Source organism: Syngnathus floridae, chromosome 5 (assembly GCF_059516105.1).
Source record: "Syngnathus floridae isolate MCC-2025c chromosome 5, RoL_Sflo_1.0, whole genome shotgun sequence".
Lineage (NCBI taxonomy): Eukaryota > Metazoa > Chordata > Actinopteri > Syngnathiformes > Syngnathidae > Syngnathus > Syngnathus floridae.
Genome location: NC_142417.1, coordinates 14,081,732 through 14,100,071, shown reverse-complemented (window position 1 = coordinate 14,100,071; position 18,340 = coordinate 14,081,732). Strand labels below are relative to the sequence as shown.

At 45.1% G+C, this 18,340-nt stretch overlaps 3 protein-coding genes across 4 annotated transcripts; all 3 read left to right on the top strand.

The window, feature by feature from the left end:
* Positions 1–169: 169 nt before the first annotated feature.
* On the top strand, positions 170–8,591 carry LOC148398315 (uncharacterized). 2 transcript variants are annotated; one of them, XM_088377227.1, is made up of 3 exons: positions 170–412; positions 5,966–6,069; positions 6,605–8,591. In XM_088377227.1, exons 2-3 carry the CDS (start codon positions 5,973–5,975, stop codon positions 7,861–7,863), a joined length of 1,356 nt encoding a protein of 451 aa, XP_088233353.1. In that variant the 5' UTR covers positions 170–412; positions 5,966–5,972; the 3' UTR covers positions 7,864–8,591. The 2 variants fall into 2 exon arrangements, with proteins under 2 accessions (XP_088233353.1, XP_088233354.1); XM_088377228.1 differs by lacking the exons at positions 170–412; positions 5,966–6,069 and adding an exon at positions 6,092–6,483.
* Positions 8,592–9,380: 789 nt separating this feature from the next.
* LOC148398314 (uncharacterized) lies at positions 9,381–12,954 on the top strand. The gene is made up of 3 exons (XM_088377245.1): positions 9,381–9,547; positions 11,063–11,172; positions 11,255–12,954. Exons 2-3 carry the CDS (start codon positions 11,070–11,072, stop codon positions 12,070–12,072), a joined length of 921 nt encoding a protein of 306 aa, XP_088233371.1. The 5' UTR covers positions 9,381–9,547; positions 11,063–11,069; the 3' UTR covers positions 12,073–12,954.
* Positions 12,955–13,371: 417 nt separating this feature from the next.
* anapc7 (anaphase promoting complex subunit 7) lies at positions 13,372–18,330 on the top strand. Its single transcript, XM_088377221.1, has 11 exons — positions 13,372–13,654; positions 14,099–14,285; positions 14,632–14,751; positions 14,985–15,096; positions 15,200–15,353; positions 15,542–15,684; positions 15,855–15,972; positions 16,222–16,418; positions 16,482–16,706; positions 16,784–16,934; positions 17,520–18,330. The coding sequence occupies exons 1-11, from the start codon at positions 13,554–13,556 to the stop codon at positions 17,707–17,709; spliced, it is 1,698 nt and encodes a 565-aa protein (XP_088233347.1). The 5' UTR covers positions 13,372–13,553; the 3' UTR covers positions 17,710–18,330.
* Positions 18,331–18,340: the final 10 nt, after the last annotated feature.

Sequence of the window (18,340 nt, the reverse complement as noted above, 5' to 3'; positions counted from 1 at the left end):
GCAACTTTAAACGTCCCACAGTCCTTCGCTAGAGGGCGCCCGGGACCTCACTCAAATGACATCATAATTACGTGACGGGAAGTAAAGTGACGACAACAAAACCGCGTTTGGTATAAAAACTCAAACAGGAGCGGCTGCATCATATAAACACGCAACTTATGTGGTGAATCAGTAATATCAGCTACGCGACGACCGCAACGACGAAAGATGTTGTGTATTTTGGGCTAACTCATGTTCCGTAATAGGAAAACTCAGGAAGTGGGAGGGGCAGCTTTGGGGGACGTTCAGTGTTGTGATGTACGCCCTGTGAACTCACTGTGTGGAAGGAATAAAGCAGTAATCCATTACGTCATTGTCCGAACAATTCTTGCTACATAAGAACCTGGAAAATAGTAAGGATATAACAAAAGAGGTAAGTTACGACAATGGACCTAAGTTATCATGTTTGCAACGTTATTTGTTGTACTGCTTGGTTGCAGTACCGAAGTGCGGGCCGCTTTCATTAGCATGATACTGAAGAACAATGCTAACTTTATGATATCTAACTTGATTATCCTCGACGATTGTTCGATCTCAAATGAGCCATCATCACGTGCTGGTTCTTGCCTGTACCAAGAGTAATACTGTACTGTGGAAAACCTCAAAGTCGAGGATTAGCAGTGATGCTTGCAGGCAGGCATGCTCCCGATTTTAAATCTCACAGTTGGTTACAGTTGGTTCGTTATTGGCAAGATCTTGGGTTGTTTAATGGCGGTCAGTACAAGTGGTACTACAGCTGATGAAACAACAACGCCCACTCTCCAGGTAACAAAGTTTTGTACTGCCCAGAAAAGGCGGGAAAGCAAAAGTCTACCGAGGCCATGTGTGGCCCACAATGTGAAATGAGTTTGGCACCTCTGATCTAACAAAACACTAAATGTCCATCCATCCATCTTCTTCCACTTATCTGGAGTCGGGTCGCGGGGGCAGCAGCTTCAGGAGGGACTCCCAGACTTCCCTCTCCCCAGCCACTTCATCCAGCTCTTCCCGGAGGATCCCAAGGCGTTCCCAGGCCAGCTGAGAGACATAGTCTCTCCACCGCGTCCTGGGTCGTCCCCGGGGTCTCCTACCGGTGGGACATGCCCGGAACACCTCCCCAGGGAGGCGTCCAGGAGGCATCCTGATGAGATGTCCGAGCCACCTCATCTGGCTCCTCTCGTGGAAGAATAGCGACTCTACTCCGAGTCTCTACCGGATGACTGAGCTTCTCACCCTATCTCTAAGGGAGAGCCCGGACATCCTGCGGAGAAAACTAATTTCGGCCGCTTGTATCCGGGATCTCGTTCTTTCGGTCACGACCCATAGCTCGTGACCATAGGTGAGGGTAGGAGCGTAAATCGACCGGTAAATTGAGAGCTTTGCCTTTTGGCTCAGCTCTCTCTTTACCACGACGGACCGGTACAGAGTCCGCATTCCTGCCGACGCTGCACCGATCCGCCTGTCGATCTCGCTCTCCATCCTCCCCTCACTCGTGAACCCCAAGATACTTACCGTATAAGCCGGTGTATTAGTCGACCTTTTTCGATCCAAAATCGACCGAAAAAAATCGACCTCGACTTATACACTGAGTCATAAAATTTAACTTTGTATTCATCGCTTCAAATGTGATTCAAGATTCAAGAGTTTTTTATTCGCCATGTTTGGTAACCAAGGCCGTTTCTCATGCATCTCATTGTGCGTGGGTGTGCGTCCGTCAGGCTCATCAAACAGCGAGAAACTGAATCATTATAAAGCGTTCGTCGCATTAACACGCATCCTCAGCAACAATTTCAAATATTCTGACCTCAATAACGGACATCGAAAGCCAGGCAGCGACGATGACTGCTAGGGGGAAGTACTGGGTATTGAGCGAATGTGCGAGTCATCGCGCGTCAAGCAACGACAATAACTACCGGTACGTAAACATTCAATCGCCATGTCTAAGTGAATGTCGTTGGCACTTAGAAAATATTCGCCAGACTTCCAGGGGAAGAGGCCGAATTTTCAATTGTTCTGGCCGACCGGAGGAACCAGCCGAGGCGGACACTTTACGGCGGTTGAGTCGTTGGCACTTAGAAAATATTCGCCAAACTTGGCCGGACTTCCAGGGGAAGAGGCCGAATTTTCACTTGTGGTGGCCGACATGGGGAACCAGCCGAGGTGGACTCTTTATGGCGCAAGAGCCGTTGGCACTTAGAAAATATTCGCCAAACGCTCTCGATGGGACAGAAGACGACCTTATCTGGGAAGAGGAGGAGGAAACTGAGGATAGAGAAGACCAAGAAGATGCCCTTTATGACGACAAACTAAACGAAAACGAATGGAACGAGCTTTTCGGAAATAGCGAAGATGAAGACGAATTTTGAACTCTAAGTACCGGCAATCACTTTATTATTATAATTTGTTGTTCCTTAACTAAAAATAAACCAGTTTCTAAGAGTGTTCATTGTTGTTAGTCTCTCTCGGCGCGTAGTATCACAGGGTCATGAAGTAAATAATATTTAAAATGGCGTATAGATCGCTCGCTACAAACTCGCGAATTTGAACACATTTCGTCAATAAATTTCGCATATTTCTGATTGAATTTTGAAATTTAATATAATGCAACAATTGAGCTCGACTTATACAAAGGATATATCATAAAATCGTAAATTTCCGTCGAATTTTAGGGGGTCGACTTATACACGAGTCGACTTATACACCGGCAAATACGGTAAGCTCCTCCACTTGGGGCAGGATCTCATCACCGATCCGGAGAGGGCATTCCACCCTTTTCCGATCGAGGACCATGGACTCGGATTTGGAGGTGCTGACCCTCATCCCGACCGCTTCACACTCGGCTGCGAACCGCTCCAGTGAGAGCTGGAGATCACGGCCTGAAGAAGCCAACAGCACCACGTCGTCTGCAAAAAGCAGAGACGCAATGCTGAGGTCCCCAAACCGGACCCCCTCAACGCCTCGGCTGCGCCTAGAAGTTCTGTCCATAAAAATTATGAACAGAATCGGTGACAAAGGGTAGCCTTGGCGGAGTCCAACCCTCACTGGGAACGAATCCGACTTACTGCCGAAAATGCGGACCAAACTGTGGCATCGATGATACAGGGACCAAACCGCCCTTATCAGTTTGCTCGGCACCCCGTACTCCCGAAGCACCCTCCGCAGAAGCTCCCGAGGGACACGGTCGAACGCCTTCTCCAAGTCCACAAAACACATGTGGACTGGTTGAGCGAACTCCCATGCACCCTCGAGGATCCTGCTGAGGGTGTAGCTGGTCCACTGTTCCACGGCCAGGACGAAAGCTACACTGCTCCTTCTGAATCCGAGGTTTGACCTCCCAACGGACCCTCCTCTCCAGCACCCCTGAATAGATCTTACCAGGGAGGCTGAGGAGTGTGATTCCCCTGTAATTGTCAGGGTCGGGTGGAGCATGGAGCAGGACGACCAAGTGCAGCTTGGACCAGGGTTTATTGGTGAACTCAAAAAAGGCAAACTGACACGACGTAACCACAATAACATGGATGACTGACCGGGACGTGAAACCAGACGACATCAGGACATGGCGACAGCAAGACCGGACGACAACAGGAACCAAAAAAGACCTCATGACAGGAACACACAACGTAAGTCCAACACCGAACAACCACAACCAATGATCCGACAGGGAGTGAGGGGCAGACAGGACTTATATACACGACAGGTAACGAGAGGCAGGTGGGAATAATCACACTGATCATGGGCACACAGGAGTGGAGGGGCGAGCACACAGACAGAAACCAAGACAACAGACACATAGTGGAGCAGTTGGGGACGAGACGTGACAGTAATTGGAACACACCCTCCGGTCCCCATTCTTAAAGAGGGGAACCACCACCCCAGTCTGCCAATCCAGAGGTACTGTCCCCGATGTCCACGCAATGTTGTTGAGGCGTGTCAGCCATGACAGCCCCACAACATCCAGAGCCCTTAAGAACTCTGGGCGGATCTCATCCACCCCCGGGGTCTTGCCACCGAGGAGTTTTTTAACTATGTCAGTGACTTCGACCCCAGAGATTGGAGAGTCCGCCTCAGAGTCCCCAGGCCCTGCTTCCTCAATGGAAGGCGTGTAGGTGGAATTGAGGAGGTCTTCGAAGTATTCTCCCCACTGACTCACGACGTCCCGAGTCGAGGTCAGCAACACGCCATCCCCACTGTTAACGTTGACGTTGCACTGCTTCCCCCTCCTGAGACGCCGGATGGTGGACCAGAATTCCAGACCAGAATTCTCCATGGCCTCGACAAACTCCTCCCACGCCCGGGTTTTTGCCATCCGATACCTGTCAGCTGCCTCTGGAGTCCCGCAGGCCAAAACGGCCCGATAGGACTCCTTCTTCAGCTTGACAACATCCCTTACCGCCAATGTCCACCAGCGGGTTCGGGGATTGCCGCCACGACAGGCACCAACGACCTTACGGCCACAGCTCTGGTCGGGCGCCTCAACAATGGAGGCACGGAACATGGTCTACTCGGACTCAATGTCCCCCGCCTCCCCCGGGACGTGGGAAAAGCTCTGCCGGAGGTGGGAGTTGAAGCTCTTCCTGACAGGGGATTCTGCCAGACGTTCCCAGCAGACCCTCACAGAGCGTTTGGGTCTGCCAGGTCGGACCGGCATCTTCCCCCACCCTCGGAGCCAACCCACCACCAGGTGGTGATCAGTTGACAGCTCCGCCCCTCTCTTCACCCGAGTGTCCATAACATGCGGCCGCAAATCCGATGACACAACTACAAAGTCGATCATCGAACTGCGGCCTAGGGTGTCCTGGTGCCAAGTGCACACATGGACACCCTTATGTTTGAACATGGTGTTCTTTATAGAAAATCCATGTCGAGCACAGAAGTCCAATAATAGAACACCGCTCAGGTTCAGATCGGGGGGGCCGTTCCTCCCAATCACGCCCTTCCAGGTCTCACTGTCATTGCCCACGTGAGCATTGAAGTCACCCAGTACAACGATGGAGTCCCCAGAAGGAGCGCTCTCCAGCACTTCCTCCAGGGACTCCAAGAAGGGTGGGTACTCTGAGCTGCCGTTTGGTGCATAGACAACAGTCAGGACCCGTCCCCCCACCCGAAGGCGGAGGGAGGCTACCCTCTCGTTCACCGGGGTGAACCCCAATGTGCAGGCGGCCAGCCAGGGGGCAATAAGTATACCTACACCTGCTCGACGCCTCTCACCGTGGGCAACTCCAGAGTGGAAGAGAGTCCAGCCCCTCTCGAGAGGGCTTGTACCAGAACCCAAACTGTGCGTGGAGGCAAGTCCGACTATGTCGGAACTTTTCTGCCTCGCACACCAGCTCGGGCTCCTTTCCAGCCAAGAGAGGTGACATTCCATGTCCCAAGAGCCAGCTTCTGCAGCCGAGATCAGACCGCCAAGGTCCCTGCCTTTGGCCGCCGCCCAGCTTACACTGCACCCGACCCCTTTGGCCCCTCCCACAGATGGTGAGCCCATGGGAAGCGGGACCCATGTTTCCTTTTCGGGCTGTGCCCGGCTGGGCCCCATGGGTGAAGGCCTGGCCACCAGACGCTCGCCTTCGAGCCCCGCCTCCAGGCCTGGCTCCAGAGCGGGGCCCCGGTGACCCGCGTCCGGGCGAGGGAAAACGCAATCCATTTATTTTATTCATCATAAGGGGCTTGTGAGCCGTGCTTTGTCTGGCCCCTCACCTAGGACCCGTTTGCCATGGGTGACCCTACCAAGGGCATGAAGCCCCAGACAACATGGCTCCTAGGATCATAGGGTCACGCAAACCCCTCCACCACGATAAGGTGACGACTCACGGAGGGGAAAAAACACAAAATAATATTGCAAAAATACAGGATAACCTATATTCAATTACTTCAACAAATGGCTCGCTCGCCGCTGCCCAGGAGGCACTTTTATTAGCCAAACATCGTTGAGCAAGTGTTGTGATTGCAGTGTGAAAATGTCTGCAAGGACCATAGCAAAGTGCGTGGAGGAAAAGGACCGTAGTCGTCTGGAACATCTTTGGCTGCAGCCTTATGTTGTCTTGTGCAGAGAAGGTGAGTACACGTCTAGTTTCTGTTATGAATCCTCTTCCAGTATTTATGTTTAGTAGAATTCAATTAAAATCATGTGTGATAGGCAGATTGAAAAAGTCCTTGTATCCAGTATTTATTTTTCGTAAAATTCGATGAAAATCATGTGTGATAGGCAGATTGAAAAAGTCCTTGTATAGATTTGAGTTTTCAGCTCAGTGGCCTAGTGGTAGTGTGTCTGCCCTGAGACTGGAAGGTTGTGGGTTCAAACCCTGGCCGGGTCATACCAAAGACTATAAAAATGGGACCCATTGCCTCCCTGCTTGGCACTCAGCATTAAGGGGTTGGAATTGGGGCGTTAGATCACCAAATGATTCCTGAGCGCATCACCGCCACTGCTGCTCACTCTCCCCCAGGGAATGGATCAAAATTACACGGGTATGGGGTAAATGCAGAGGACAAATTTCACCAAACCCCGATGTGTGTGTGACAAAACATTGGGACTTTAACCAGTTTCTCTTCAACTGCAACTTTCATATGTGTTTGTCTTGTTTTGCAGACATCAATGAAGGTATTCGTCGTCCTAAGCAGCCGGAGCGCAGTTGCATTAAAGAGGAAGATGTAGGCAAAGAGGTCCATCACTTCAATGAACAAATGGAGCAGAAGTTTCTTTGCACCATAAAAGAGGAAAAAGAGCCTGAGCGGCCTTGTAGTAAAGAGGAGGCTGAGGAGTCCTGCGACATTAAAGAGAAGGAGGAGGAGGATACCTGCAAGATGCCATTGACTGGTGTTCCTGTGAAGAGTTTAGATGAGGGTCAACAGGTGAGCAAAGGGGCGGAGCCTCCAAGCTGCAGCTCAAGTCAACCAATGACCGGAGAAGGTGATAGAGACTACTGTGGAGGATCACGAGCAGCTCCACCATTAGATAGATTAAATGTGTCGTCACATGTTCCTGCTGCTGCTGATGATGAGTCTCAAAACAACCACAGGCAATGTTCTCAGTGTGGGAAGTGTTTTGCTAAGAACCATCTTTTGAAACAACACATGAAAATCCACACAGGAGAGAAAAACTTTTGCTGCTCAGTTTGTGGCCGAAAATTCTCTTGTAAGGGAAACTTAAAAAGTCACACAAGAATCCACACTGGCGAAAAACCTTTTTCATGCTCAGTTTGTGGCCAAAAATTCAATCGCAAGCAAAACGTAAAAAGGCACACAAGAACCCACACTGGCGAGAAACCTTTTTCATGCTCAGTTTGTGGCCAAAAATTCAATCGCAAGCAAAACGTAAAAAGGCACACAAGAACCCACACTGGCGAGAAACCTTTTTCATGCTCAGTTTGTGGCCAAAAATTCAATCGCAAGCAAAACGTAAAAAGCCACACAAGAACCCACACTGGCGAGAAACCTTTTTCATGCTCGGTCTGTGGTAAAAAATTCTCTTATCAGGGATCCTTGAAAACTCATACAAGAAGTCACACTGGTGAGAAACCTTTTTCCTGCTCAGTTTGTGGCCAAAGATTTTCAGCGAAGGGAGCTCTAAATTTGCATACAAGAACCCACACTGGCGAGAAACCTTTTTCATGCTCAGTTTGTGGCCAAAGATTTTCATTGAAGGGAGTTCTAAATTTGCATACAAGAATCCACACTGGCGAGAAACCTTTTTCATGCTCAGTGTGTGGCCAAAAATTCTCTCAGAAGGGAAACTTAAAAAGTCACTCAATAGTCCACACTGGCGAGAAACCTTTTTCCTGCTCAGTTTGTGGCCAAAAATTCAGACAGAGGGTAAGCTTAATCAAGCACACAGTAGCCCACACCTAACCCTGTTGCCTTCTCAGTCACTTGTCAAAGAGTATCTATTGAAAATTTTGAGTGTGTTGGGGAGATGAGCAAAGATCTGTGAAGGTTTCACCTTGTATTTGAGCAGACTTCATGAGTTTTTGCGTCGATGATGATATATAGTTAACTGGCTTCCGGATATCTTTGTAGTTTTATTATACATGGTGTTAATTTTGGTTTTGGTTGTGGTTTTTAACAGTAAATACATTTAATTCATATTCAAGGCAAGTTGCTTAGTTTTTATCAGTGTAAACACCGGGTTTAGTTTTGTTCAGCATTTCATGCTCACATATTTGTCAAGACTTGTTAGGAAGAACAATAAGAAGCAAGCAAGACATTTTTTCTTCTTCTTCTTGCGCTTGTGTGGCGATTCAGCCCTGCGCTCTGCACCGGAAAAAGCTAACCAATCAAAGAGGGGCCTGACAGCATATCTGAGCTGCACAATGATTTAAACTCTCCTCCTAAAGTGAGGCCAACTCCTATCATTTTGCAGTAAAAATAGATGAAGCAATTTGTGAATGACAAAATACGAAAGCATGTGGAATGCCATGGAATCATTAAATAAAATGAGTGAATTACGACAATTGAATTAATGATAATTCCGCAATTTGTGTAGAAATGCTGAATGACAAAATATGAATGTGGAATCATGTGGAGAAGTATTGAATCATATGGAATTATGTGGTATGATATTAAACGATGACGAATGACGACATGCATTATGTGTATTCTTAAGGCTTGAGAAATCGAGATCCATGAAATGTGAGTATTTCCCAACATTTTTTGACACAAGTAAGGTAAGTATTATAAACAGCATATCATGTGTGCATTTGATACCACGGCATTAACTTCAAAATAATCTAACAGATCAAGTACCAAACCTCATTTTGACCATGAAGGCTTTGGCCGTCAGTGTGCGTATGAAACCTCGCAAGCTTAACTTTTTTGTGAAGCACGTGGATGGAAAGCTTCGAGGCTTCATCTGCGATGTGTCCTCTCTGCATCCATTGCAGCCTTGTCATCCTGGAAGAGGGATCCTGCCATCTGTGGTCTCTTCTCAAGGTTTCTCATTTTCCCTAAAATTCGTTTTGAGTTTTTCCTTGCCCTCCTGGGAGTTTAAGTTCAGGGGTTGTTCGAGAATATTTGTCAATTTTCGCAATTGTCCTGTGTGTTGTTAAATGTTGAACAGAGGCTGAGATGTACCGAAGTCAAATTCCTTATTTGGCATTCTCAAACATGACCAATAAAAAAACAAAATCTTGAATCTGGCATCAATGACGGGCGAGCGGCTGATAGAGTTCAGGTTAGTTAACGCTAGTGTTAAACAACACACATACGACAAACGCACGCCGTAAGTATGCTATTAAAATCTAGTCGAGTTTTTTTTTTTTTTGTCTGTGTGGAAAACTTCGACTTTTTTTTTTGCACGCCACCTTGGTTAGTTTGCTGGGCAACAACAACATTAAACGTCCCATGGTCCTTCGCTAGAGGGCGCCCAGGACCTCCTTCAAATGACGACATCGTAAAGCGACGACAACAAAACCGCGCTTGGTATAAAAACTCAAATGGAAGCGTGTCGCCTTCCATTTGGCTGTATCAGATAAATATGCAACTCATGTGGTGAATTGGTAACATCAGTTACACGACGACCGCAACGACGAAAGAGGTAAGTTACGACAATGGACCCAAGTTATCATGTTTGCAACGTTATATATTGTACTGCTTGGTTGCAGTACAGAAGTGCGGGCTGCTTTCATTAGCATGATACTTAAGAACAGTGCTAACTTTATATCTACCTTTTTTTTTTTTTTTTTTTTTTAATTTCAGCTTGTACACAGACATCATCAAAGTCACACTTTCTTTACAAAGCTTAGAGTTCGTTTCGTACTTGCCGAAAACAGAACGGGTGGAAGCAGTCTTGCTTATCGAGTCCCGTCCCAAAACTTTCATACAAAGATTTTTCGTGTTTTCACAGATACTTATCACACAGCAATTTCATGAGAGTCTTCACAGATATTATGTAACACATTAATTTTAAAATAGTCAACATAAAAATTTCTGGTTATGTATGATGCTAATATTTGTACATTAGTGCATTTACACATTTAGTTTCAAAATAGCCAACATCAAAAATGTATGGTTATGTATGATGCTAATATTTGGAATTTGAATGATTTGTATCGAGTGTAACAAACAGCTATCAATGCTTTCGTCCCAGGGTTGCCGCGGACTCAGCTTACGTAATTTGATATGAGAGAGGCTCTCAGTTTTTTCTTGAAGTCCTTGAAATTTTCGGATAGTTTTAGGTCAGAGTTTAGTTTGTTCCAATTTCTTACACCGACAACCGTCAGCGATTGCCCTCCGAGTGTACTGGACACTTGTCGTTGGTCAAAGTTTAATAATCCTCTGAGGTCGTGTTTTGTGTCCCTCAGGGTGAATAGGCTTTGAATATTTGCTGGTAGCATACATCTAGAAGCTTTGTACACATTTAACAGTCCTGCAAAAGTGATTAAGTCTTGGAGCTTCAGTATTCCAGTGTTTATAAAGAGGTTGTTTGATTATCCTCGATGAATGTTCGATCTCAAATGAGCCATCATCACGTGCTGGTTCTTGCCTGTACCAAGAGAAATACTGTACTGTGGAATTAGCAGTGATGCTTGCAGGCAGGCATGCTCCCGATTTGAAATCTCAATGCCACCAGATGGTAACGCGTAAGCACGTTTGCTAAAACAGGTCCGATGTGTCGTTTTGTGTATTGGGTTAGTTTAAGTTCACGTTGTAAACCAAACAAGTTGAAGTTGACATCCGTTGCGTGTTGTTTGACATGTACGTCGCTGAAGAAGAAAAACAATGATGTAGAGTTAGTTGGTTCGTTATTGGCAAGATCTTGAGTTGTTTAATGGCGGTCAGTACACGTGGTACTACAGCTGATGAAACAACAACGCCCACTCTCCAGGTAACAAAGTTTTGTAGTGTCCGGAAAAGGCGGGAAAGCAAAAGTCTACCGAGGCCGTGTGTGGCCCACAATGTGAAATGAGTTTGGCGCCTCTGATCTAACAAAATACTGTTGCGTAAAGATGGGATAACATGTATTCAATTACTTCACCCAATAGCTCGCTCACCGCTGCCCAAAAGACACTTTTATTTGCCAACCATCGTTGAACAAGTGTTGTGATTGCAGTGTGAAAATGTCTGCAAGGACCACAGCAAAGTACATGAAGGAAAAGGACCGTAGTCGTCCACAAAGGGAACATCTTTGGCTGCAGCCTTATGTTGTGTTGCGCAGAGCAGGTTAGTACATGTCCAGTTTCTCTCATGAATCCTCTCCCAGTATTTATTTTTAGTAGAATTTTATCAAAATCATGTGTGATAGGCAGATTGAAGCTGGAGCGCACTTGCATTAAAGAGGAAGATGTGGGCAAAGAGGTCCATCACTTCAATGAACAAATGGAGCAGAAGTTTCTTTGCACCATAAAAGAGGAAAAAGAGCCTGAGCGGCCTTGTAATAAAGAGGAGGGAGAGGACTCGTGCGACATTAAAGAGGAGGAGGAGGATACTTGCAAGATTCCATTGACTGGTGTTCCTGTGAAGAGTTTAGATGAGTGTCAACAGGTGAGCAAAGGGGCGGAGCCTCCAAGCTGCAGCTCAAGTCAACCAATGACCAGAGAAGGTGATAGAGACCACTGTGGAGGATCACGAGCAGCTCCACCATTAGATAGATTAAATGTGTCGTCACATGTTCCTGCTGCTACTGCTGGTGATGAGTCTCACAACAAACACAGGCAATGTTCTCAGTGTGGGAAGTGTTTTGCTAAGAACAGTGTTTTGAAACAACACATGAAAATCCACACAGGAGAGAAAAACTTTTCCTGCTCAGTTTGTGGGCAAAGATTTACAGGAAAGGGAGCTCTAAATTTGCATACAAGAACCCACACTGGCGAGAAACCTTTTTCATGCTCAGTTTGTGGCCAAAAATTCAGACAGAGGCAACATTTACAAACTCACACAAAAAAACACACTGGCGAGAAACCTTTTTCATGCTCAGTTTGTGGCCAAAAATTCAGACAGAAGGCACATTTAAAAAGTCACACAAGAATCCACACTGGCGAGAAACCTCTTTCCTGCTCAGTTTGTTGCCAAAACTTCTCTCACAAGGTAAGCTTAATCAGGCACACAGTAGCCCACACCTAACTCTTTTGCCTGCTCAGTCACTTGCCAAAGAGTCTATATTGAGAATCCCAAGTGTGTTGGGGAGATGAGCAATGCTCCGTGAAGGTTTCACCTTCAATTTGCGCAGACCTCATAAGTTTTTTGCATCGATGATCATAGTAGTTTTTATTATACTTGGTGTAAATCTTGTTTTTAGTTGCATTTGATTCGTATTCAGGGCAAGTTGCTTAGTTTTTATCAGTGTTAAGGGTTTAATTTTTTTTCTTCACCTTTTCATGTTCATGTTAAGATTTTTGCCCACATATTCCCAAGTGTGTTGGGGAGATGAGCAATGCTCCGTGAAGGTTTCACCTTCAATTTGCGCAGACCTCATAAGTTTTTTGCATCGATGATCATAGTAGTTTTTATTATACTTGGTGTAAATCTTGTTTTTAGTTGCATTTGATTCGTATTCAGGGCAAGTTGCTTAGTTTTTATCAGTGTTAAGGGTTTAATTTTTTTTCTTCACCTTTTCATGTTCATGTTAAGATTTTTGCCCACATATTCCCAAGTGTGTTGGGGAGATGAGCAATGCTCCGTGAAGGTTTCACCTTCAATTTGCGCAGACCTCATAAGTTTTTTGCATCGATGATCATAGTAGTTTTTATTATACTTGGTGTAAATCTTGTTTTTAGTTGCATTTGATTCGTATTCAGGGCAAGTTGCTTAGTTTTTATCAGTGTTAAGGGTTTAATTTTTTTTCTTCACCTTTCATGTTCATGTTAAGATTTTTGCCCACATATTTTTCAAGACCTGTTAAAAAGAAAAAGCAGAAGCAAGCAAGACTTTTTTTTTCTTTTTTAAGCGGTTCAGAAAATGGATGGATGGATGGATGGATGGATATTAAACGATGACGAACGATGACACGCATTATGTGTATTCTTAAGGCTTAAGAAATGGAGATCAATGAGATGTAATTCCCAACATTTTTTGACACAAGTAAGGTAAGTATCATAAACAGCAGCATATCATTAGTTCATTTGATACCACGACATTAACTTCAAAATTATCAAACATCACATTTACAAATACCAGACCTAATTTTGACCATGAAGGCTTTGGCCAACAGTGTGCGTATGAAACATCACAAGCTTTACTTTTTTGTGAAGCACGTGGATGGAAAGCTTCAAGGCTAAAATTTACTCGAGGTTTTTTCCTTTTTTTGTTTTGAAAACGTTGACAAAACTTGCATGGAATGTTGATTTGTTTGCTGGACAACAACAACATTAAACGTCCCACGGTCCGTCACTAGAGGGCGTCCAGACGTCACTCAAATGACATCACCGTTACGTAGCAGGAAATAAAGCGACGACAACAAAACCGCGCTCGCTTAAAGTCGAGGACCATCGGGCGCCATTTTTAATACACCGGAACTCGGCTAGCAAAGTAGCATTAGCTGTTTATCAGCTGAAACTTTTAAATACGAATCGTAAGCCAAAATTGACTCCTCGGCTTCAACAAAAATGAATGTTGTGGATCACGTGCGCGATATGGCCGCTGCTGGTCTCCACTCCAACGTCCGGATATTGAGCAGCTTGATGCTGACGATGAGTAATAACAACCCGTAAGTATCGAAAATTTGGTTCCGTCTATTTACTGAATTGCCGCTCTCTCATCTTCAGTTATGTCTCCACTACTATAGTGCGTTGCTGATTGGTTAGCATCTGACAACTCAAAATCGCAAATGTTGTTGATTAAAGCCAATTAATTACTCGGTAGCAAGTCCGAAATGTAAACATGTCTAACGAAACAAATTATGTGTTGCAAGACTTGCATGTGAGAATATATCCGTATTACGTACCGTTTATAAACATGAGTGTCTTCGGTGACGTGACGTTAAATCTCAAATATGATTTTAAAAGGCTATTGCGCAAAAGGAACGGTGTATTTTCTACTACTGTATTTGGAATTTTAATCAATTAATTTTCAATATTATTTTCACTGTTGTGAGGAATAGGGATGTCCCAATCTCAAGATGTTGACTCGAATTTGTCTGTTTGACTCCAAGAGAGCTTTTCTCACCTGCTCAAAAGTACCAGCTGTTGGTTTACCATGCGGATGCCATCTTCCACGATAAAGAGTATCGTAATGCTGCCTGTAAATACAGTATGGCACTGCAACAGAAGAAGGTGCTCAGCAAAACATCCAAAGTTCGAACCTCTGCTGGTGGAGCTGCGGCAAACGTCCAAGCACAGGTATTGGAGACAGCATGTTACTGATACAGAATTACTTTGGCTGGATTCCCCATTTGTAATTTTTTTTTTTTATCTTAATTTTGTGCAGCACACATTTCCAATATGACTGTTTACACTCGCTGGACATATGAGATAACTGCTCAAGAGCTTGCAGAAAATACATACAAAATAATACAAAAATGCTTTATCACACAAGAATCACCTCTTGGATCGTAACTGAAAATAAATAGTAATTATTTTTCATTTAATGCTCATGAGAAATGGCAATTGCTATTTCTTCATAGTAGTATATTAAGCTTCTCTAGTACCAATGTAGAATTCTAATATTTCCTTTTTTTTTTTTCAGAGTCTACCTTCAGAGATTGAAGTGAAATACAAGATAGCTGAATGTTATACTATTTTGAAACTGGATAAAGATGCCATTGCGGTGCTTGATGGGATCCCATCTCGACAGAGGACTCCAAAGGTAGGCTTCTTGTGTAAGATTGTTCAAAACACTTTCACATAAGTGAGACAGCGCATATTGGTAATAAAATGAAGAAGAGCCACATAATACAGTAAACAGAGCTCACCATCCCATCATACTGCAGTTACCCCTGATTGAAGGGTACCAAAAGTGGCATTAGTTAGGGTTTGTGTGTGTGCAAAATTTTGTTCTGGATAGTCTTTTAAAAATTGTTTGTTTCCATCGGACCCCAGATCAACATGATGCTAGCTAACCTGTACAGGAAAGCTGGCCAGGAGCGCTCTGCCGTGACCAGCTACAAAGAAGTTCTCCGACAGTGCCCCCTCGCCTTAGATGCAATCATTGGTATGCGTGACCACCTACCGTCTGCCCTCTGCCACCCTGTGCGTGCGTGCTCACCCAACCACCAAAGTTTGCTTTGTGAAAATGGGTGGACTTGTTTTTGCAGGTCTTCTGTCTTTATCAGTCAAAGGAGCTGAAGTGGCATCCATGACCATGGATGTTATCCAGAGTGTCCCCAACCTGGACTGGCTTTCTGTTTGGATCAAGGCGTACGCCTTTATACATGCAGGTGATAATCAAAGGGCCATCAACACCATATGGTAAGCAAAGATTACTTAAACTGATTTTGAAACTAATTTTTCCCAAATGGGTCCCCATTAGCAAAACTAACTTAAGAATAGGCAGATATTGTGTGGCTGTCATGCAAGTGAATTTATTTTCACTTTATGCACTCATTTGATCACTAAGCAATACTGCTTGTCCTCTTCTCCCTTCCTTTGACTTTCAGTTCTCTTGAGAAGAAATCTCTGTTGCGGGACAACGTGGATCTCCTCGTGAGCCTAGCAGACGTCTACTTCAGGGCAGGTGACACCAAGAATGCCATCCTCAAATTTGAACAGGCCCAGATGCTGGACCCGTATCTCATCAAAGGTACTGCTAGACATCATTGCTTTCCCTCACGTATAGACACCTTTTAGCTTTGAATTGTGAAGTGGCCATCTGTCCAAATTCTGAACAGTTCCATTACAGACACATTTTTGTAACTAGGCAGCTACGAAAAGTTTTACTCGGTTGAACGGTGCTGTGATGCAACCTGACAGGGATGGATGTGTACGGCTACCTGTGGGCCCGAGAAGGACACCTGGAGGATGTGGAGGTCCTCGGTGGACGACTGTTCAATATCTCGGACCAGCATGCAGAACCTTGGGTGATTTCTGGGTGAGCATGTGTGCGGCAGGACGGCTAACTGGATGTTGCATTCATTAAAGTAGGAGCAGAATGTTCAAAAATACCAAGTCCTCCATAGTTCCACCATAATGATCAATATTAACTTACAGGTGCACTGTTGGCAAAGTAGTTGTACCTCAATCAATTTCTTTAGGATGCGTCCTTTAGAAGTAGAAAAGTGCCAGTCTGAGCCAGGAAGCATTCTGCATGCTTTCTACTGATGCAAGTGTGTGTCGTTAGCTGTCACAGCTTCTACAGTAAGCGCTACTCCAGAGCCTTGTACCTGGGCGCCAAGGCAATTCAGTTGAACAGCAACAGCGTGCAGGCGCTCCTCCTGAAGGGGGCGGCGTTGAGAAACATGGGCCGTGTCCAGGAAGCTATCATCCATTTTAGAGAGGCAATGCGCTTGGCGCCCTGTCGCCTCGACTGCTACGAAGGTACTTTCATTTACTGCCGTCGGTAATCGCCTCAGCCAGCTCGTAATAGCCGCTTCATCACAGGTCTGATTGACTGCTACCTGGCATCCAATGGCATCAGAGAGGCTATGGGGATGGCCAATAACATCTACAAGACCCTGGGGGCCAATGCTCAGACTCTGACCATTCTTGCCACTGTGTGCCTGGAAGACCCCGTGACGCAGGAGAAAGCCAAAACCTTGCTGGACAAAGCCTTGGCTCAGAGACCCGACTACACTAAGGCTGTGGTCAAAAAGGCTGAACTACTGAGTACGTGCAGCTTTCAAAACAGGATCATCATTGGGCTGTTATGTTGAAAAGTGACACGTGTCCTCCTTTTTGTGAAGGCCGGGAACAGAAATACGAAGAAGGAATCGCGCTGCTTCGAAACGCGCTGGCCAATCAGAGCGACTGTGTGCTGCACAGAATGCTTGGAGATTTCCTAGTGGCCGTCAACGACTACCAGGAGGCTATGGATCAGTACAGCATCGCGCTCAGGTAGCCTTTAGCTGTACTTGCTCTTATTTTCCTCGACTGTTTTATAGTCATGGCCTCAAAGTGGTTTTAATTCAACTATTTTCTGTAGTGTTCTTATGCATATTTGCAGATTTTTCCCTCGGGGGCAACACTTCATCGTTCACTGAAAAACTCAGATATCTTTATACTCAGGCCAAAGCCTTGTCAGATATTGAAAGAATACATGAAAATATTGCTTTGGTGTTAAGACTGGTGAAGTGAGGGGAAGCTCTTCATTGATTCATGCCATGGCCTTATAGAAAAGTGTGACTTTGTCTGTATGCAGTTATATACCATGGGTTCCAATTATTATTTTCAAGTTGTTTACCTGCATTTGTTAGAACTCACATTAGATTGGGATTTTATTACTTCGAAGCAAAAACCCAAGTTTGTGCTTCTTGATGAGAAAATAATCTTTATTAAACGGCATCCAGTATTTAATGAGTGCAAATATACTGTGCATTACATGTTGTGGTATAATTGCACATTTCAAAGCATATTTTGAGCGATTTGCAAATGTTCAAATGGTCACTTCACATCTAGTATTTCCTCTCATATCCCCACCAGTCTAGATCCCAATGATCAGAAGTCCTTAGAAGGCATGCAGAAGATGGAAAAGGAGGAGAGTCCCACAGACGCCACAGTGGAGCTGGACGGCGATGACATGGAGGGCAGCGGGGAAGACGGCGACCTGGAGGGCAGTGACAGCGAGGCCGCCCAGTGGGCTGACCAGGAACAGTGGTTTGGTATGCAGTAGCCAGGGCAATATGATCAGTGCCGCCCCCTGGGCTTGCACACAGCAGGAAGGCCTTCGGTCACCTCAGCATTGAGCTGTGGACCAGAACGCTTCCCTTCGTGCTGTTCGAGACTGATCAAGTCAGGATCACTGACCCGCAGTGTTTTGTTTGTTCCTTCTTCCCAACTCATGAGCCCGTACCTCCCCGCCAAGGTTAGATGTATTTATTTTTGTTCTGGAATAAAATAACATTTAAGAAATGAATTCTCGGTTTGCTGAAATAAAGCTTACATCGTCAATTTGTTGAAACATCGGATGAAGCTGTTGCAAGATTGGCTGGTGTCTGCTTCAGTCCAGGGCTAAGACTTTTCTTTTTAATTGTGACTGACTAAAGACGAAAGTGGACGTGGAAGTATTTGAATTCATATATATAAAATATTACACATTCAATTTCCCATGACACATTTAATGGTATCAAGCAGTCGATGATGGTCTTTATTTTAATGTTGTCTGTAAAGCCAGTTTGTAACAGTGCCATGTTGGAATGCATCGTGTAAACGTTACAAAAATGTCTAAAGTGTATTTTGTAAATATTTTTTAAAATGGACAATTAAACTCAATAAAAAAGTTTGTTGAAGAGCATGCAATCCAG

Excerpts from the sequence above, each read along its gene's own strand:
- anapc7 (XM_088377221.1), top strand. The coding sequence starts at position 13,554 with ATGAATGTTGTGGATCACGTGCGCGATATGGCCGCTGCTGGTCTCCAC. Across the intron at positions 13,655-14,098 it reads ACGATGAGTAATAACAACCC|AGAGCTTTTCTCACCTGCTC; the intron begins GTAAGTATCGAA and ends TTTGACTCCAAG. Across the intron at positions 14,752-14,984 it reads CTCGACAGAGGACTCCAAAG|ATCAACATGATGCTAGCTAA; the intron begins GTAGGCTTCTTG and ends ATCGGACCCCAG.
- LOC148398315 (XM_088377227.1), top strand. The coding sequence starts at position 5,973 with ATGTCTGCAAGGACCATAGCAAAGTGCGTGGAGGAAAAGGACCGTAGT. Across the intron at positions 6,070-6,604 it reads TGTTGTCTTGTGCAGAGAAG|ACATCAATGAAGGTATTCGT; the intron begins GTGAGTACACGT and ends CTTGTTTTGCAG.
- LOC148398314 (XM_088377245.1), top strand. The coding sequence starts at position 11,070 with ATGTCTGCAAGGACCACAGCAAAGTACATGAAGGAAAAGGACCGTAGT. Across the intron at positions 11,173-11,254 it reads TGTTGTGTTGCGCAGAGCAG|GCAGATTGAAGCTGGAGCGC; the intron begins GTTAGTACATGT and ends CATGTGTGATAG.